General features: G+C 42.6%; 1 protein-coding gene across 6 annotated transcripts in view; it reads left to right on the top strand.

Moving 5' to 3' along the window:
* TMEM255B (transmembrane protein 255B) overlaps nt 1-20,343 on the top strand; it is a 117,642-nt gene that overhangs the window by 78,442 nt on the left and 18,857 nt on the right. For all 6 annotated transcript variants that reach the window (XR_010600432.1, XM_065591789.1, XM_065591772.1 and 3 more), the window contains exons 5-6: nt 7,485-7,565; nt 16,364-16,449. Coding sequence is in view for 5 of the 6 variants with exons in the window: in XM_065591789.1 (XP_065447861.1) it covers nt 7,485-7,565; nt 16,364-16,449 (167 nt within the window). In the remaining variant the exon portion in view is untranslated. The remainder of the gene's footprint in view (nt 1-7,484; nt 7,566-16,363; nt 16,450-20,343) is intronic.

Here is a 20,343-nt window from a genome sequence, read left to right as displayed (position 1 = left end):
TATTTAAAGTAACACAACCCTATTTTTAAAGGCTATATAAAATGATTACTTGGTTAAATTGATTTCATTTGTTCATTTAAATAAAGTTAAGTTGTAGCAGCACCCATGATTGCTGGGATTTATAGTTTTATGTACTACAAGTAAATAGTACATTTGAAAATAGAGTTTTCTGCACTACCATTTTCAGAGCAGGTTGGACAAACACCTTTCAGGGGTAATCTAGATAATACTTAGTCCTGCCTTGAGTGCAGGGGACTGGACTAGATGACCTCTCGAGGTCCCTTCCAGTTCTACGATTCTACGATTACTGATTCTTTCTAGAAGATGTGCAACCAATATTGTTGTTTATTGTGTATTTTATTTTCTTGGGCCCTACAATGGGTAAATCCTGTAAAGTTCTGGTGGCATGGAATGGGAGGGAGAGTGCAGGGGTTCACAGTTTTTACTTTTTCCCTCAGTTGTGAAATTATGCAAAATAAATTGGAGGGGGGGGGGGTTGTTGGTTTTTTTTTCTTTTCTTTTACAAGAGTATACGAAAGGGTCTGTTTCTACTGCAAAAAATTGCAAATCACAGTCTGAATTTTGTACATCTCTACACAGAACTTCAGGAAGTAGAAGCTGAAAATAATTGCCAGAGAGAACAACTTGTTCATGGTTCCACAATGTGCAATTTTATGCTTAAATTAGGGGTTGCCGGGGTCAGGTGTACAAAGGGGGGTAGAATATTCTGTTCCTATGAATTATACCCTGTTTACGACAGCATTGAAAATTCTATCCTACATATTCAACCCAGATATTCACTAATGTCCTGCTGGTCATAGGGAAGTTTCCTGTAACACTTAAAAAAAACACAAGATTTTTATTTATATATGACTCCAGAAAAATTAGGGAACCGATCATTCATAAAAGTCACTGGGATTTTCTAGAGGTTACCTTACTTAGCAGTCACACATCTTCCTTTGAGCTTTGTCCAAATGATTTAATGTCCTCTTGCCAAAGAAACAGTTCTTGATCAGAGAGATTTAGGAATGGCAGGAGCTCCAGAACACTTCCCTTCATATTAATGTAGTTTTTATAGTAACTGAACACAAAGGCAGCCTACCCATTTTGGTTGGCAGACAGATGATTTTGGAATTCACATTTACATTTGCCCTGCTGCAGTAACGATGAGGTAACATACACCTGTGTATTTGGATGTATGTTTCCAAAAAGGCAACGGATGGCCTGATATTGAAGAGAATTAGAATAACTAGAAACATACAGATACATGTTTGGAACCAGAGTTTAGTTGTTGTTACACAGGAAAACTATCTCTGGAGAAGTCTTGTCTTATTGTGTGTGGTTTTAGATTTAGATCATCTTGAAAAATCTTGGCTACTATCTGTAATGTGCTCACGACTAAACTCAAGGAGTACTCAGTACAAAAACCTAATTTATCAGCAAGAAGCAAATGAATGAGAAACTTAGAACTTCTGAGCTTCTATAGCCATTAATCGAGTATTGGAGGATAAAAAATGATAGAAAAATAAAAATTAGCACTTTGTGTATAATTTTTAATAAATGTTCCACATCCACAACGTGTTGCATAAGCATTACTTACCAAGGTTTATGCTTGTTACAGCCTTCAGAAACTGTAGGATGGGGCTCAGACAGAGAGAACATGGAATTTTCTTTGTATTATCTACTCTATGTATGTTTTTCCCCAAGGAAACAAAAATTGGGATAAGAAAACCTGCATTCCATACCTGAGCTTAAAAAAACCCAAACAAACCCAAAAACCAGCTGTGCCAAATCTGCTGGAGATGTTGTTCAAAGGCTATTTTATTCTTCAAAAATTGCAATGGGATGCTGCCAGCATCCAGGAGAATGTGGGTTTTGTGCCATGTGCTTTTAAAAACAGCAAATCAGCCAAACCAAAACTGTTTGCATTTGGGCCAGAATCTTCTCTTTCTGGGCTTAACTCTCCTCTCCCAGCCTTCTGTTTGTCAGACCTATGTCCTAATATGTGCACCAAACTCCAAAACCAAAAACCAGGTTGGGAGAGGGCTACAGTTCAGTCCCTTTGTGTCTGAAATTATTGTTCACAAAGACTGAGACTTTTGTGATTTGGCAGAAATTAATAGGAATTGAGCATCCAAATCCCTTAGATGGTTATGGAAATCTCAGCCTAAAATGTAAATCATAAGAGGTCCCTACAGGATCCAGGCCAGTCAAACCCCAGAAGTTCACAGGTCCTTTTCAGTTGCCTCATCTTGTAAAGTGCTAAGGCAAAATCTTGGTCCCACTGAGCTCAGTGACAAAACTCCCCTCGACTTTCCTGGGGCCAGGATTTCACCCTGAGTGCCCTGTGTTGAAAGTAATATTAGCGGGAATGTAAATATGCTCAGCACCTTGCAGGATCAGGCCTCATGGAGAACTATCATTCCGTCTTTGCAGGATCATGTAACAGGGTACACACACAGCGCTATTCTTTCCCTTCCCACTGATTTTCAAGCAGCAAACAACACTGTTGGGGTAATGCCCCTTTAACGGGAGATGGTTCAGAGTGGGCATATTGGAAAGCACCACTAGTCATAGACCTGCTGCGGAGAGCACAGGTGAAACCCTGATTTACTGACAACATGAAGCTGAATTTTGTCTAGCTATTTAGTTATGTGCCACAATGAATTAATTTTCAAGAAAAATTGTCATTTTCCCCAGTATTCCAGGGAACTGTTAGAGTAGTTCTTAGCCCATGTTAAATACACATGTTATTATTTGTATCACCTTAGCATCTAGCTGCCGTAGTCATCTCTTCATCTCTGTGTGTATATTAAAGAATGTCTTTTTATAATACGTCAATGGCATTTTTACTGTGTGCGTGTAATGTGCACACCCTAAAAATGACATCAGTCTGTTTTTAATAGAACCTCTTTAATTTATCTTCAGTACTATTTGGACATGTAACAAAAGTATATTCTTGGTGTGAAATGTTAGAGTTAATGTTAATAGGTTAAAATAATACATATTAATAGAGTATAAGAGTAGACCAGGGGTCGGCAACGATTGGCACGCGGCTCTCCAGGGTAAGCACCCTAGCGGGCCGGGCCAGTTTATTTACCTGCTGACGCGGCAGGTTCGGCCGATCGTGGCCCCCACTGGCCGCAGTTCACCGTCCCGGGCCAATGGGGGCAGCAAGAAGCAAAGGCCAGGACATCGCTCGCCCGCGCTGCTTCCTGCCACCCCCATTGGCCCCGGACGGCAAACCGCGTCCAGTGGGGGCTGCAGTCGGCCAAACCTGCCGCGTCAGCAGGTAAATAAACTGGCCCGGCCCGCTAGGGTGCTTACCCTGGCGAGCTGTGTGCCAAACGTTGCCGACCCCTGGACCTACTGTATTTCTGAAAGTGTTGCTATACGTATTAGTGTCAAGGATTGGTAGTTCTCTCATATGCATATGCAGTCTGCAGATAGCAATATAAAAAAATCAGACCTCATTTTATGAGCAGTCCAGTAGGAATACTTTCACAGCTTTGAAACATGGTTCATTTTCCTTTGTCATTACATGGAGCAATAAAATCATATAAGCGTTAATAAAGTATGACATATTGTAGGATAATTTTTAAACACTTTTTAATGTCTCTGTGATTATATTCTGTGTGCTCTTAATCTTCAGGCAGACTGCATTGTATATGAGCAAGTTTATAAAAAAAAAAAAAGTCAAATCATGGTTCTTATTTAGTCTACTTTTCAGCAGCCTTAATATACTGCACAATCAACCTTGATGACTGTATCCCTGATTTATTTGGATATCTGAATAAACTAAATGTTAATTAATCTTTAGTATCTTTGTGGGTCATTGATCTGTTAAATCTGAACCCTTCACCCAAATAAAAATGTAGTCTGGCAACTAAATTTAGGCTAATGTACACACACATACATTGAGAGGCATTGATTGTGATCAGAAAATTTTCCCTCTATATTCAGATGACTTCATTTTCAAAAGTAGCTGCATGCAAAAATGTATGGGGTTACTATGCTGTTGCACCAAATGAATTAATTGTACTTACAGTGGCCACTACAAGTCAAAGGCCTGATCATTTTCTCCACACAACATTCCAGTAAAACAATGATTATTTTGAACAGTTTGGTTCATCACCCCTGTTCTGTTCCTCACCGGGACAGCCAAGCAGTGTGGACACATCAAGTGCCCCCTCAGTGGCCAAAGCAGTAAGCAGGAGATAAGCAAAGTTTGTTATTAAGTAGGAAGGAGACGTAAAGGGTAGGAACATCATGTGAGCTGGGAGAGTAGAGTCGAAGGCCTCTTCCTATGTTTGGTGGTGGAAAAGGGGGAATTCTCTCACTTCCTCTAAAAATATGTAAGATCAGCTGTGTTTGACAACATTAGCACTGAGTATCTCTTCTGACAGTGCAGGATATTAGCACAAAGAAAGGTTAGCTTCAGCCCTTCACATATGAAGCTTGCTTCTGCTGTGGACATAACGAATGGCAATTTTTAATTAAGTTACCGATGTCTATATTGGGAGCAAGCGTCATTTCTCTTGGTGTTGTGCTCCTTTTCAGCTCTGCTCACTACTCCTCTCTCCCTCTCCCTCCCCTCCCAAGCAGTGAAAGAACTTACTGCTAAAACCTAATATTTTCCCAGAGTAGAAAAATAACATCCTTCCAGTTTTACAATTTCTAGAAATGACATGTTATTTCCACCAGTCTGGTATTTCCTGTTCTTCCAAAGAATAGGAGTTACTGAAGCAATTCATTCTCTACTTGTGTGGTATAAACAAATATTATTGGATGCAACGTTAAGCTTCACCCAATCCTTAGGCAGTTGTCTTCAAGCTATTACTTTAGCTTGCCAGGGTAATCAGAAGGTCAAAGCAAGTAACATGATGAATGAGCTGTATTAATCTACCTGTCTCGTTCCTGCAGGACTCTGCATTTTCTCTGATTGCCTTGTTGGGGTTTACAGATTTATGCAGTTCATTATAAAATATTGAGAGCAGATCTTAACTAGCACAGCCCTAGCTTCAGCTGCCAGTTTAAACCTGGTTTCAACAGGTTTTGAAACCAAAGCTGACACAGTAAAGGACAGGTGAGGGAGGGTTGAGTTTCTTCTAATGGGTTACTAGTCCTTTGCCTGTAAATTTGCAGGAAAAGAGGGTTTTGGTAGATAATGGTGTTCCCACCCCTTTCCTTGCCGTGGTCTCACTGACACTCTGTGATAGAGCTGTCTCAGAGCTCTTCAGTTGCTGGACTAGGCTTCAGCAAGATGTTAAAAAACCTGCATGGCAAAATGGAATTTTTTGTGAGTGCCAGCTTCATTCAGATCCACTCCTCCAACACTCTGCTTTGCTTTGTGAAATACAACTGGTGAGAGAGATCTGTGCAGTCATTAAATCCCTCCCCTGCACACACACAATCCACAAAAGGGACTTCGGGATTATGACGCTCATTGTCACAATGCTTAGCTCTAGCTTTTAGGTGCCTAGAAAATTCACAGGAACAACTGTGATCCACAAAGCCTGAGTTTTGCATTGTGGCTCCCCATACAATGATTGGGGGGAGAGAGGGGCCTTAGAATGGGATCCGCAAAACAGCACTCTAGGCAGGAGCTGCCTAAACTATCCAATGAAAGATGTCGACGAGAGGGGTGTGTCCTGAACAGCGAGCGCCCCTCTTGGAGTTCGGAACCTCAGTCCAGGCTGGAGGGAGGAACCTATCTCTGTTTGTGATTCCCGCTCCAGGGGAAGACAGGCTTTCAGCTGCCTAAGTCGTGTGCAGGGCCCAATCCAGTAGGTGTGCTCAAAGTCTGGCTAATACTACACAAAGCAGGAAGGCCTCTCTGATCACCTTTAGCCTGGTGGTTAAGGTACTCATCTGGGATGTAGGAGATCCCTGGCTCAAGTTCCGCTTCTGCCTGATGAATAGAAGATGGGATTTGAACAGAAATCAGCCAGCTCACAGGTGAATGATCTAACCACTAGGCTATGGGATAGTCAGATGCGGGGCTTCCTCAATCTTTCCTGTTGAAGCTGTTCCACTGCAATTATATAATTGAATAATGAAATATTAATTGGGCCAGAGATAATGTTTGAATGACTCTATATCCCAGTGGTTTGGGCACTCACCTGAGGGGTAACAGATCCCTGTTCAACTCCTTTCTCCTCCTCAGGTGGAGAGGGGGGGGCTTGAATTGGGGCTCTCCCACATCCCCACATGAGTACCCTAACAATTGGGCTAAAGCTTATAAGGGAAGTCGTCGTTCTCGGAGTTATTTTGTGTGAGCTCACCAAGGGGCCCAGTCTGATAGCCAGCCTCTGAGCATACCTACTGAAGTGGGCCCCACGTGCTAGTTAGGTGGCCAAACACCTATCTTCCCCAATTCATGCACCGCTCTGGGTCAGAGGCAGGAGATGGGTGCCTGGACACCTCAATGAGAAAGCAGATTACATACTCAGAGGCAGAAATATAGGCACTCGGGAACTTTTATTGTAGGTACTGAGTGACTTGAGGCACCCACAGGGTTAGACAGCAGCTGAACAGGTGTTTTGTGGATTGCAGTGGTGCCTAAAAATGGGATTTAGGTGCCTAGTACTTTTGTGGATCCCACTCAGAGTCCTGAATTTAGCAGAGGCAAACATCAGTAGCCTTCAAGTGGTCATTTACTAACTGGCTGCTGCTTGAAGCATGCCCCTCCCTGCCAGCCAGTAGATATTCCTGTCAGGCTTTCCCTTTGTGTTATCACTGAGTAGATTTTCGCATCAAGAAAATGAAGTAAATTTGAGTAGTGAATATATTTGAGAAAATCATAATCTTTTTGCAGCTATTCATGAACAGAAAAAGAGGCAAATATTGATTCGTTATGAATTATGAGCTCAGCTCTAGATTTTCTCCTTCATTTCATTATTGTCTTTTCTTCAATTTATTTAGTTAGCTAGTTTACGAGAAGAGTTAGTGCCCTGGGGCCCTATTGTATGAAAAATTGAGTGGTATATTTAAAGATCCTATTTTATTTTCTGTGTTCTCTCTATGGCAAAAGACTCTTAAAATCTTTAAAAGTAAGGCATTGTATTTTAAAATAAATTACCAAATACTTTTCTTTAATTCTAAGATTAATTGGATTAGATTTTGTGCGTCGGGAAATAATGGCTGTACCATTCTCAGAAGAGTATGTTATTCATCTGACCTCTGTGTGGAAGAAAGTAGTAGGGAGGAAAAAAAGGTATTAAATGATTGAGACGCTGGTCTGTCAAAGGAGGCCATTGGGTCAGAGAAAAATAAATTATCCGTGCACAGCCTAGAGGTAGAGAGGGCAAGGGAAATGTAACCCTTTGCAACTGATTTCTGAGCAGATACAGATTGGAAAGCAGACAGCACTGCAGTGCACTTAACTGGTCCCCCAACATGTTCCTTTGGCAGTGGGGGATGGTATTATGACTGCACAGTTATTCCGGATTAAATACTTTCATGAATATTTTTTCTCCTTGCAGGACCCTAGACCTTTGTACACTAGAAGGTGTCAGTTTTATTCAAGTGGAATAGGATTCTTATACGATGCCTACCAGACAGAGGTAAACAAAATGATATCATAGCTCATTCATTTCCTTTGGGATGTTCTGAAGGGTTCATTAGAAGCCCAAATGTTCTTTTTGCCCCCCAATAGCACCCTCAATAATGTATTTCTCAGAAGGTTTTTGTGAGTTGACTATAATATTTACATCACGTATAGCCATTCTCATTCCATCTTTATTACATAATCTTCTGAGGAGGTTTTGCTGCCTGGACTATTGTAGTAAATATCTAAGTTAATAAATTTGCATTAGCCAGAAAACTTCAAATCTCCACTGTAATCATCTAATATAAGCCAAGAAGGTCCATATTCTGTATTCAGCTTCCTTTTATTATCTCAACCATATTAAAATGGCAGGAAGAATAACCGTACCCAAATAGGTTGCCTCCTGAAAAATCTAGACTTAGTTTTTTCCCCCGCTATGTTCCTTAGTATTAATTCTATTAATTCTGTGTTTTTCCCTCAAATGTGGGATTCCAGACTGGTGGTAGCAAGAAGGAAATAAAGCAGAGCCGAACTGAAAATAGACAAACAGTACTAGGGCTTACAGGAAGCCAGATATCCGTAATCACAGTTCTTTCCACAGCTCTGAATGAGCTTATGGGAAATGTTACTGTTAATAATATTAGACAAGTCTTTTACAAGTGTAAATGAGTAATGCAGTTGGAACCAGAGCATTCTGTAGTTTAAGAAAATATATTAAAGGAATATTTTACTGATCTTCTTGCTGACCTACCTCAATAAGACGTAGGTCCTGTGTCAGCATCTTTTCCCATAGTTTTAATTCCCTCTTCTCCCCACAAAATAAAAAATACCAGGGATATGTCTACCAAGTAAACAGAACTATTTCTCTGCTAAAGTGAAGTTGATTAAGCTTCCCTGTGGATTTTCTCAAGCAGACCTCTTGATTCTAAAAGGCATCCGAGATATTCGACTATGCCTAGAGCTCCTAGGAATGTATACATTTGAGCAGCTTTGAGATCTTTGCCCTCTTCTGGCAAAAAAAGTAATATGGGTTTATAGCATCTTTAGTTTAATGCCCTTGTAATAAATTCTTGTCTTGTTGTCCACTGACATGTTTTTCCAACTGAATTGATCTGGATTTCTGTAAACTAATCCAGAGATATTGATCCACAGCTGTCAAGTTTAGCTTTTGTGTTTTTTATTTTAACCAACTGGTTACCAGCTGGCATGACCCACATTCCATGCAAATTTCTCATCAAGAAGGTAGATTATTTGCTTCATGCAATTCTCCTGAGCACAAGTTTCCTTAGAAAAGCCATTGATAGCATGCAAGTGATACATAACTGGTGGACTTTGCTCATTTCATTTCCTTCCTTTGGCAGAAACAGTTGGAATTTGATTTTCTTGCAATTACTATGAGGCGAGAACATCTCTTAAATTGGTGTTGAGGGCATGGAGAGGCACAACCAGGCAAAACATGAAAAAGATAATAATCTGGTCTCTGAAATGAAGGAATGGGACTTGACATGCAGAATAACCACAAGTGGCACATGATTTAGTGGCTGATTCTGTCCCCGTTGCTCACATTGAGTATTTATTTGTTTGGATTTATTCACTACTCTCATAAAAAGGAGTGCTTGTTCTTGGCACTCCAAGCACATTTTAAAAATGCAGTTTTAAAATAGACAACTCCAGTAACCCTCTCATCCAATAATTAGTATATATCATAACTCAGAAGCTGAAAATATATTTAAGATCTTTACAATCTTCTTCTAATATACTTCCAAACTCTTTCAGACAGGGCAAATGTATGGTCCTTGCAGTATGCCTTGAATGTTGATAAACTAGGACAATTTCAAACGAATGAGTCCCAAAACCACAGGGTCATCACAGAGAATAGCCTTCCAGGTACCCCTCCTCTCTTGTACAAATGGGGCATCAACTCTGGAGTCCCTCCTGATCTCGAGTCTGGCAGCATGGCATAAGGAGAGAGGTAGTCTTTAAGATACATAGGTCCTAGGCCAATACGAACATATGTGATAGGTTAAAACCAACCAGCAGCTTAAATTTTACCTAGTTGCCAATAGGTAGCCAGCACACATCCAAAAGCACTAGTGTCATGTGCTGCCAGGTAGATGCCCCCTGTAACAAGCAAGTGGCTAAGTTCTGCACCAACTTTATTTTACAGATAGATTTAAGATGCTGCCACATGTCATGCAGTATAGTGGCACTCGATTAGATTGCTGTAGTCACTGAAACTAGTGGGTCTCCTCATAAAGTAAGTTACTATCAGTGTGAGGAAGGGCAGCAGAATCAGGCCCTTGGTGATTTATGCCTTCAGTTCAGGAAAGCACTTATGCATGGACTGAAGTCCCATTGACTTGAAGTAAAAAAGACAGAGGTAAACAAAACACACCATAATTCAGTGGGCTTGTGACGGAGTAAGCTATATCTGTATCAAATTGTGAATTATGTATTGCAGCCTCCATCTTGGATTGTAACCTTCATTGTGACCTTCATTTCATAGTGTAACCACCACTTTGGATTAGAGCATCCAGTTTGTATTACAGACTGAACACATGTATACCTTGCCCAGGGCAGGGTTATTGTGATATATATGAGACAGACACCTTACCCAGGAAAGGGGCTTGACACCTGGTTGAATGAATGTGATAGTGAAATTAGCACAGAGCAATCAACCTTTGATTATCTGTCAACTACTAGACCATCTTCTTGGGACAATGGACTCTCTGCACATAAGCCAAACTGCGGGAAGGGTCTAGAATTTCCCAGCTGGAGTACATGGGCCAAATAGGGACGGAGACTGTATTCAAGGGTGGGCTTCTCTGATCAGGAAGACCGACCATCACCATGTGCCAGAAAACAAGGTTGGAAAGAGAGAAAAGGCAGGGGCGGACTCTGCCTTGCCTGAAACGCTGACCAGATCTCAGGCTCACAGAAGGAGTGAGAACCAGATCTCAGGACTTTCGTTATTTTGCAAAGAGTTGTAATTCTCTAGTGATTTCTTATGAGTAAAGTGGCTGTGGTTAAGAAATTCTTTTGCTAAGCCCGTATTCCATACTTGCCTGCCACATCTTTCCTGAAGGGGTTAAATGAGACCCTCAAAGTGCCCACAGGAAGGTGGACCTCTGAGGGGGAATGTATAAGCAAATGTGGAGGCAGGGGGCGCAAGAGGGCTGAAGTGTTGGCTTCAGGGTCTAAGGCAGACAGGCTGTGGGACCCCACATCCCAAGGAAGGGGAGCAGCCATGAAGTCTGCCCCTGGGAGGGACCTAGAGGTGTGAACAGTGACCCAGCTCTTCCCAGGCTCAGGTGGCTTAGTCGCATGTGAGATCCAGTGGTTGTGTCCACACAAACCAGTCCTTGCAAAGGGGGACTAGGCCAGGTTGTGACAGGACTCATCGAGCAAACTCATTGACTTCAATGGGATGTAGGCTCATACTTAAAGTGAAGGATGCGCTTAAGTACTTTGCTGAGTCTGGGACCTATATCATGTTGAGATGTTCTCTCGGTTAGCTTGTATCCATTGTATGGTATCTTGGCCTACGCCAAGGGCACGCTGCTTTTCTTCTTCTTTTCTTCTACAGCCTCATCAGTTGTGGGCCCTGCACAAAGTCCATTGGTTTCAGTAGGAGTAAGGTATTACTTAATGTGAGCTAGGGTGGACAATCAGACCCTAAACCATGTGCCATTTGTGTTTGTTCTGCATATCAAGTTCTATGTCTGCATTTCAATGACCAGACTGTTACCTTTTTCAAGTTTTGGCTGTTGTGCCTTGACGTCCTCTTAGCACCAATTGAAGGTAGCCAGCCAGCCAGTCAGGCAGCGGCATAGACAGCTGCAGCGGCACAGGAGCCAGCAAACAGAGCTGTAAACAGGGGAGTTTCAATGGGAGTTTTCAAGGGGAGTTTGCGGGGGAGACTAAGAGAGCTAGGCAGAGGAATAGACAGGCTAGTGAAGGGAGGGGGTGCTGTTCTGCCGGTGTTTTGGTGCCTGTTGGGGGTTTGTTTTGCTGTGGGTGTTGGTGGTTTGGTTTGTGTTTCCCGGACTAATAGATTTTAGGTGGGAAGGCCATGACCGATACAGAGGCAGCAGTGGAAGACACAATGAAGATGACTGGATGTGGAAGCTGCGACATGTACATGATCCTGGAGGGGGTATCTGAAAAGAGTTTAATTTTCATGAAGTGTCGCCTGATAGAGCTGATGGAAGAAAAGATCCGAGGTTTGGAGATGCAGGTGGAAACTCTGGTGGAGTTTAGAAGGGGGTTCGAGCAGATGATGGAGCAAAGACATAAGGAGACTGAAGGAAAAAGCTCAGACTTGCAGATGGAAGCAGGACCAAAGAACTCTGAGGGGAGACTGCTGGGTGAGGAAAGTGGACAGTGGAAGCATGTGACTAAGAGAACGAGGCAGAGGAAAAGACGAACTAGTGAAGGAGAAATAGAGCTCAGGAACAGGTTTGCGGAGTTGGAAAATGAAGAAGGGGCACAGCAGGTGGTCGCTGAAGGTGAGAGGGCAAGGAAGAAGAGAAGAGCAGCTAGTCCTATAGGAAGAAGGGAAGAGTCAATGGAGATTACAACACCAAATATGAGCCCCAGGAGGATACAGGATGGATTGCGGAGAATTGCAAGGGACAATAGAAATCGAGAGGACTTGCAGTCAGAGGGAGCAGGGGATAGACCGGAGAATCACACCATCACCAGGAAAAGGCAGGTCTAAGTGATTGGGGACTCCTTACTGAGAAGAATAGACAGGCCTGTAATTAGAGCTGATCCAGAGAACAGAAGGGTGTGCTGTCTGCCGGGTGCTAAGATACGGGATGTGGACCTGAGGCTGAAAAGGATCCTAATGGGAGCGAGAAAGAATCCGCTGATTGTCCTTCATGTGGGAACAAATGATATGGCTAGATTCTTGCTGGACCGTATCAAGGGAGACTATGCCAGGCTGGGGAAGACGCTTAAGGAAATCGAGGCTCAGGTGATCTTCAGTGGGATTCTGCCTGTTCCTAGAGAAGGGCAACAAAGGTGTGACAAGATTATGGCGATCAACAGATGGCTTAGGCAGCAGAGCTATAAGGAGGGCTTTGGGATGTATGGCCACTGGGAAGCATTCATGGACAGAGGACTATTCTCTCAGGATGGACTTCACCTGAGTAAGGAGGGAAATAGACTTCTAGGATGGAAGCTTGCACAACTGATTAAAAGAGGAACTAGGCATTTGGGGGAGATGGTTGGGAGATGTCCAGATAATCTCCACGCTGGAATTTAACATTGAGAAGGAAGAAAACAAAGTAAGAAAGGATACAGCCATGGGTATGAGAATGGATGCAAGGAGGAAGGGTTGTGAAGATACCAGTCTAATAGGTGATACTGGCGGTAGAATGTCTGTGCCTAATCGGGTAAAGAATGTGAGTGAAGCCAAACGGCAAAGATTAAGATGTTTGTGCGCTAAAGCCTAGGTAACAAAATGGAGGAACTAGAGCTACTGGTGCAGGAAGTGAAACCAGATATTATAGGGATAACAGAAACATGGTGGAATAGTAGTCATGACTGGAGTACAAGTATTGAAGGCTATGTGCTGTTTAGGAAAGACAGAAATAAAGACAAAGGTGGTGGAGTAGCATTGTATATCAATGATGAGGTGGACTGTAAAGAAATAAGAAGTGATGGAATGGATAAGACGGAGTCTGTCTGGGCAAAAATCACATTGGGAAAGAAAGCTACTAGAGCCTCCCCTGGGATAGTGCTTGGGGTTTGCTACAGACCGCCGGGATCCGATTTGGATATGGATAGAGACCTCTTTAATGTTTTTAATGAAATAAACACTAACGGGAATTGTGTGATCATGGGAGACTTTAACTTCCCAGATATAGACTGGAGGACAAGTGCTAGTAATAATAATAGGGCTCAGATTTTCCTGGATGCGATAGCTGATGGATTCCTTCACCAAGTAGTTGAAAAACCAACAAGAGGGGATGCCATTTTAGATTTGGTTTTGGTGAGTAGTGAGGACCTGATAGAAGAAATGGTTGTAGGGGACAACCTTGGTTCGAGCGATCATGAGCTAATCCAGTTCAAACTAAATGGAAGGATAAACAAAAATAGATCTGGGACTAGGGTTTTTTATTTTAAAAGGGCTAACTTTAAAGAATTAAGGAAATTAGTTAGGGAAGTGGATTGGACTGAAGAACTTGTGGATCTAAAGGTGGAGGAGGCCTGGAATTACTTCAAGTCAAAGTTGCAGAAACTATCAGAAGCCTGCATCCCAAGAAAGGGGAAAAAATTCATAGGCAGGAGTTGTAGACCAAGCTGGATGAGCAAGCATCTCAGAGAGGTGATTAAGAAAAAGCAGAAAACCTACAAGGAGTGGAAAATGGGAGGGATTAGCAAGGAAAGCTACCTTATTGAGGTCAGAACATGTAGGGATAAAGTGAGAAAGGCCAAAATGATCCGAGGAATGGAAAACCTGTCTTATGAAAGGAGACTCAAAGAGCTTGGCTTGTTTAGCCTAACCAAAAGAAGGCTGAGGGGAGATATGATTGCTCTTTATAAATATATCAGAGGGATAAATATCAGGGAGGGAGAGGAATTATTTAAGCTTAGTACCAATGTGGACACAAGAACAAATGGATATAAACTGGACATTTGAAAGTTTAGACTTGAAATTAAACGAAGGTTTCTAACCATTAGAGGAGTGAAGTTCTGGAACAGCCTTCCAAGGGGAGTAGTGGGGGCAAAAGACATATCTGGCTTCAAGACTAAGCTTGATAAGTTTATGAAGGGGATGGTATGATGCGATAGCCTAATTTTGGCAATTAATTGATCTTTGATTATTAGCAGGTAAATATGCCCAATGGTCTGTAACGGGATGTTAGATGGGGTGGGATCTGAGTTACTACAGAGAATTCTTTCCTGGGTGCTGGGTGGTGAGTCTTGCCCACATGTTCAGGGTTTAACTGATCGCCATATTTGGGGTCGGGAAGGAATTTTCCTCCAGGGCAGATTGGCAGAGGCCTGGAGGTGTTTTGCCTTCCTCTGCAGCGTGGGGCACGGGTCACTTGCTGGAGGATTCGCTGCACCTTTAGGTCTTTATTTAAACCACGATTTGAGGACTTAAATAGCTCAGACATAGGTTAGGGGTTTGCTACAGGAGTGGGTGGGTGAGATTCTGTGGCCTGCATTGTGCAGGAGGTCAGACTAGATGATCATAATGGTCCCTTCTGACCTTAAAGTCTATGAGATATTCTTGCATTTACTATGAGGCGAAAACATCAAATTCTATCTGTTTCTGTCACTGACTTCCTTTGTTAACTCCTTAGTCTTTGTGTGGCCCCCCGTCTTCTCTGTTGTTTTTTTTCTTTGAGCTGTTCACGTCTTCCAGAGTCACCATATTCTCTCTTGGAATAATACATTATTGGATGGGCATGGGTGACAGAGGTCATCTGATAAGTGCTTTTCAAAGGCAGCAATTTATTCCTAAGCCTGTTGCTACCATCTCTTTCATGAGGAGAAAGGCTCCATTCACTAGTAAATGCTCTTTTCATAGTACAAACAGAACCTTTCTGAATGGTCACAGCATACTTAAGAAAAAAGGTAACAATATTGTATTTTCCATACCATTAGCAGTTCCAATATTTTGAAACTCTATTAATAAAGTTAAAGACCTCAAAAAGAAACTTGCCTATAAAATATTACAATTAGCCTGCTATGTCAAATAGAAATGATGTATGCATATTACATTGTAAGGGTCATTAAAATGATATCTTGTCTGAATAGAGTGTGACTTGCATATGTCTGCATTTATATGTCTGTTCTCTAGAGTCCATAGTCTCACAAAGCAACCTTTTCATTTCTGTATTCCAGAGCTTGCTGGAAATGGTACTCATTTGCTTAATTGCTTAGACTTTTTTCCTATTATATTTTGTTTTTTGTTCTACATTTTTTTATTCTGGTGTAATAAAAGCTGAAGGGAGAAGGAATGAGACCTTCAGGAGAAGGGCCGGCTCCAGGCACCAGCAAACGAAGCAGGTGCTTGGGGTGGCCAATGGAAAGGGGAGGCACGTCCAGGTCTTTGGCAGTAATTCGGCAGCAGGTCCCTCAGTCCCTCTCGGAGCGAAGGACCTGCTGCCGAATTGCCGCTGAAGAATGAAGCGCCGTGGTAGAGCTGCCGCCGAAAAGCTTTATCTTTTCTTTTTTTCCCATCGCCGTTTGGGGCGGCAAAAAGCTGGAGTCGGCCCTGTTCAGGAGATGCAGGAGGTTCTAACAGATAGACAGAAAGACTTAATATAATTCACTAGAGAATATTATTATTCACATCTCTGGCTGCAGAAAGGGGTCTTAGGATAAATGAGAATCAGGCCCATGATATCATGTTTAGATTATAAAAAAAGGTGAACAGATTTGATCCAACCAGTTCATGACAGCAAAGCCTTATAACATCTGAGGGGAAATATTTTCAGTATTTTTATGGTGCTTTGAACAAAAAATGCAAGAACCTTTTCTGGGGTTGTATGTATTGTGTTTGAATGCTGAAGACACTATGGCAGGAGGTGGTTTGTACAGTTACTCTCCAGTTTCCAATCCAAAAGGAATGTTTGGATACCTGTCAGTTATTGTATAATGCTGTAATGTCACTGTGGCCTCTTTGCCTGCTTCCTCTCCTTTGGGTGAAAGATCATTTTTGTACCAGTGCAAGCACCTGAGAGTAAACCAAATGTGTTGCTTCTATGCGGTCAGTGGGATGACTTGTAAAATGGTGGCCAGGCTGTAGCTACAGTACTTAGACTATAGAATGATCCCTTCTCTTATTCCCAGGTAACGTGTTACACCTTAAGCAGCAAGTGCCAGCTGAGAGTAAAGAGCAATACATGCTATTGCTGTGACCTGTACAATTGTGAAAAGTAAGTACATGCTCTATCAGAATGTGTATGTTTATTTGTACAGTATGTGTATTCTAGAGTACAGACCCTTTGCATTTAGGCCAGTATCCTGGGAATCAGCACACAGCTGGCTAGCAGGCTATGCACTGGTGATAACCCTGTGAGAAGGCACATGAATATTCCCCGCCCCAAACTGCAGAGCCAGTGCATGGCCAAAAAGCTGCAATAGCACCCACATTGCCTGCAGCACCCTTCACATAATACAAATAGCCCCCCTGCATTCAGCCACACAGTAGGTCCCTATGGTGAGGTCTGTACTGCACAGGAGTGTGCATTCCCCTGATCCTGTTCTCCCTTCCCCATGGACATGTAGGATAAACTGTCTCTGGGGGCCCTGCTCACAGTGGAGAAGGGGACATGGTTTGCCCCTCAGTGCTCTTATTATTTCAGTGGGTTTTCTTTAAAAATTGTCCATAGGATTTTGTTATGTGGCCACCAAAATAAATAAATAAATAAAGCACAACCTTGTAAAGACTCTTTGGTGAGCTAGTATTACAATTTTCAAAATGGATTTCATGTGATCATTTGTTCACTGATCTCTGGGAAGCAAAATTAATGGAAATATCATTTCCATGTCAAAACTGTACATCATAGACAGGGCCTTGGCGTTTTCACAAGCATTTATGTGCTCAAGGGATTTTATTCAATGGCCATGAGGATAGGTACGGTATAAAGGAGAATGTTGATCATATTTCCAAAAGATTTCTATTTTAAGTCAATCTTACCAAAACACAGGCTGAGAAGATATAACCGTGGAAGTGCATGAATATGCTAGTCAAGTAACAGTAGGTGACTACATCAGCCCTTGGAGAGAGGCTAGCCCAAGATGGGCTCAGAGTGGTGGTGCAGCAGGCTGATGTGGCCTCCCCTAGCTGGCAAATAACACTATTGCCAAACAAAATAAACTCATGAGATTTATTTCCAGCCTGAAATCCCTTCCCAGTGCCTTCCTTATTGCACACACGTACGTCAGTACCATTGCAAGCAGCATCGTGTTGTGTAAAGAGCAGGAAACTCTCAGGAAAATCTCCTGGGGTGGGGTGGGGCTGGTAGGGAAGCGGGAGATGCTGGCTCTTGTGCTTTTTGTGTACCAGCTGGAAAGTGCTATTTCACATTTTAGTGTCACACACACCCTAGATTGACCTGAACCCCCCCAAGTTCACATCAGAGCTCTCATTTTTTGTTTTTACCCATGCCTGCAACCCTGAATGACCCAGCCCTCCTCAAACCTAGGTTGCCACATACCGGAATTCCAAAAGTCATACAAGTTTGGGAGAAGGTTTTCAGTGAAACTGGCAGAGAAATGGACAAATATGTTTTGCTTTTGCAAACTCCCCCCCCCCCCCCCCCAAAAAAAACAACAACAACAACAACAATAACACATTTTGTTAAGCTTTACTTCCCTGAAGGATTAAAGTGAAGTTTGGGACTAGAGGGAGATAAGAGTTTCCCCAGAATGCTAGAGCAGTGGATGAGTTTCTGGGGTTCAGATTTATAGAACCAATTTGACAATGTCAAAGCCTGGATGAATGCTTTTCTTTCCTTGCCTATGAGATGCTAAATCGAACTGCCATGGTATGTCTGCTACTGATCAGGTTAGTGCCATCTGTCCTTTTGTAATTTTAGTGAAAGCAATTTATTCACTCATCCTAGTGTGTGTATGTTTTATTTAACCTCACTCTTAGGGTTTTCAGGAAGCGGTTTGGCCTGGTTAAAGAGGTGAGAAATAAGAGGGTAACAATAGAGGTGCACAAAATAATGCATGGCATAGCAAAGGTAAATTAGACTGTCCTATTCACCCTTTTTATAGTATAAGAACAAAGGGAAATCCACCTGAATTCAAAGGTGATATATTGAAACTGGGAATATTTTCTTAACAAGACATAATTAATGGTGAATCTCACTGCTGCAAGGTAACATTGACTCCAAGAGGTTAGCAGGATACAACACAGAATTGATCCTTACACGGATAAATAGAACATCCACAGTTATGGGATAGAGTGAAAAATATAAGGGATTGAAAGTTAACCCTTTTGCTTCTGGGCATGAACCGCTAACTGATAGAGGCTTGGAAGAAACTCCCCTGTAGGCAGCCCATGGAGTCTGTACATTATGGGCCTTCTTGCACCTCCCTGTGAAGCACTTAGTACTGGTCACCACCCAAGACAGGAGATGATTTTATTATCTATTTATATTGTGATATTGGAGAGACCCCAACCAAGATCAAGGCCCCACTGAGCTAATCAATGAACAAACAGACTGAGAGACCATCTCTGCCCTAAAGGCTTTAGCTGTTTTGTCTGTGCAGATTGTACAGGGTGCAAGGGAAAACAGGCACAGAGAGGTGAAGAGCTAGATTCACAAAGGTGCTTAGGCACTTGTGTTCAACATTTAGGCATCATGAATGTTCTCAAAGCCATGGCTCAGCTTGCCATCTCATCCTAAAGTCCCCAAAGCACCTACATTTCTGCCAGCAGGCATGTGCAAAGCCATCCCTGTGGGCTAGGGCTTTGCACAAAAGCCAGTCTGTGGGGGTGCAGAGGGGTGTGTGTCCCAGAATGCCCAGTAAGCTGGTGGTTCAGAAACTCACCTGGGAGGTGGAACATCTCAGGTCGAATCCTTGCTCTCAAGCAGGTGCTTGAACACAGGTCTGTCACCGCACAGGTGAGTGCTCTGACCGCTGGGGTGCTGGATATTCTGGGGCGGGTCTCTCAGTCTCTCCTGTTGGAGCTGTTCTACTTCATAGAATCAATTAAATATTTAGATTTATCAATAACAATTAAGGATGCCATTAGGCAGCAGAGCACCTAAGTACCTTTGTGAATGTGACCAGTGCTAAGGGGACCATTGGCTTTATCTGCTATGGTGATCGATGTCTACGATGGGATGTAGCTGACCACAGCAACAGGTGGTGTGCTGCCACAACTATGCACTGCAGCAACAGGTTTGATATTTATAGAAATACTCAGAGCTGGCTTGGCTCTGCACAGGAGCACTTTAGGTTTCTCCAGGCCTTCCCTTTCTCCTTAGCGTTTTCCCTACCCAGCATCCCCAGTTGCACTCCATGAGCCTCACTGGAACTCAGAGCAAAAATTTCACAGGACACTCTTCTCTGCCTTTCATCAAAATGTCCCCATGGTGAAGGGAAGGGCTTCGGAGGTAGCACGCATATCCCTAGAGCAAGCAGGCAGAAACTCTCTCCAACTGAGATAGCTGGTATGGAAGTGGGTGGGTGGGAAAGTGTTACTACTCGGCAGTTGTGTTTGCCTTGTGTTTGCAAATAGAATAGCAGGGTGTTTCAAAACATGGGATTTGGTTTCTCCAAATACCACACAATGCACAGACTCTGCAGCAAACAAGGCTTGGGTTCATAATTTGCCTGGTTTGTAATAGCCGTTGCTATGTATGAATGTAAAATATTATTTCTAGATAGCACAATCTGCAATTTGAAGAAACATCTTTTTGATATCCATTAGGTCCTGAATTGTGTTGCCTCTGTCAGTTTGAAACCCCAGACACTATGCAAATATAGCCAGTTAGTAAAATCTCCCTTCCCTGTTCTTGGATTCACTTCTTAAGCAACATGCACATTCGACAAGGATCTTCGAAGCAATGCTTACAGGTGAACTAAGGAGGAAGCTGTGGTAGGCATGTTTTAGCTGGTAGCTGCTCTCAGACACATTTCTAAGAGTGCTTGCAAATTAGAAATGTAGCATCATCTATTAGTGCCATAGCTATGCTAGAAAATTGTACCAAAAAATCCCCTCATGTGCTAATGCTTGTCAGCTGAATGAGGGGTAGCACTGGGGGCTCCCCTAGCATGGCCATTGGTAGCTTTATTTTTTGTTAAACCAG

Source organism: Chrysemys picta, chromosome 1, assembly GCF_011386835.1.
Source record: "Chrysemys picta bellii isolate R12L10 chromosome 1, ASM1138683v2, whole genome shotgun sequence".
Taxonomy (NCBI): Eukaryota; Metazoa; Chordata; order Testudines; family Emydidae; genus Chrysemys; species Chrysemys picta.
The sequence above is the reverse complement of the archived record's forward strand: the minus strand, read 5'-3'. Positions and strand labels throughout refer to the sequence as shown.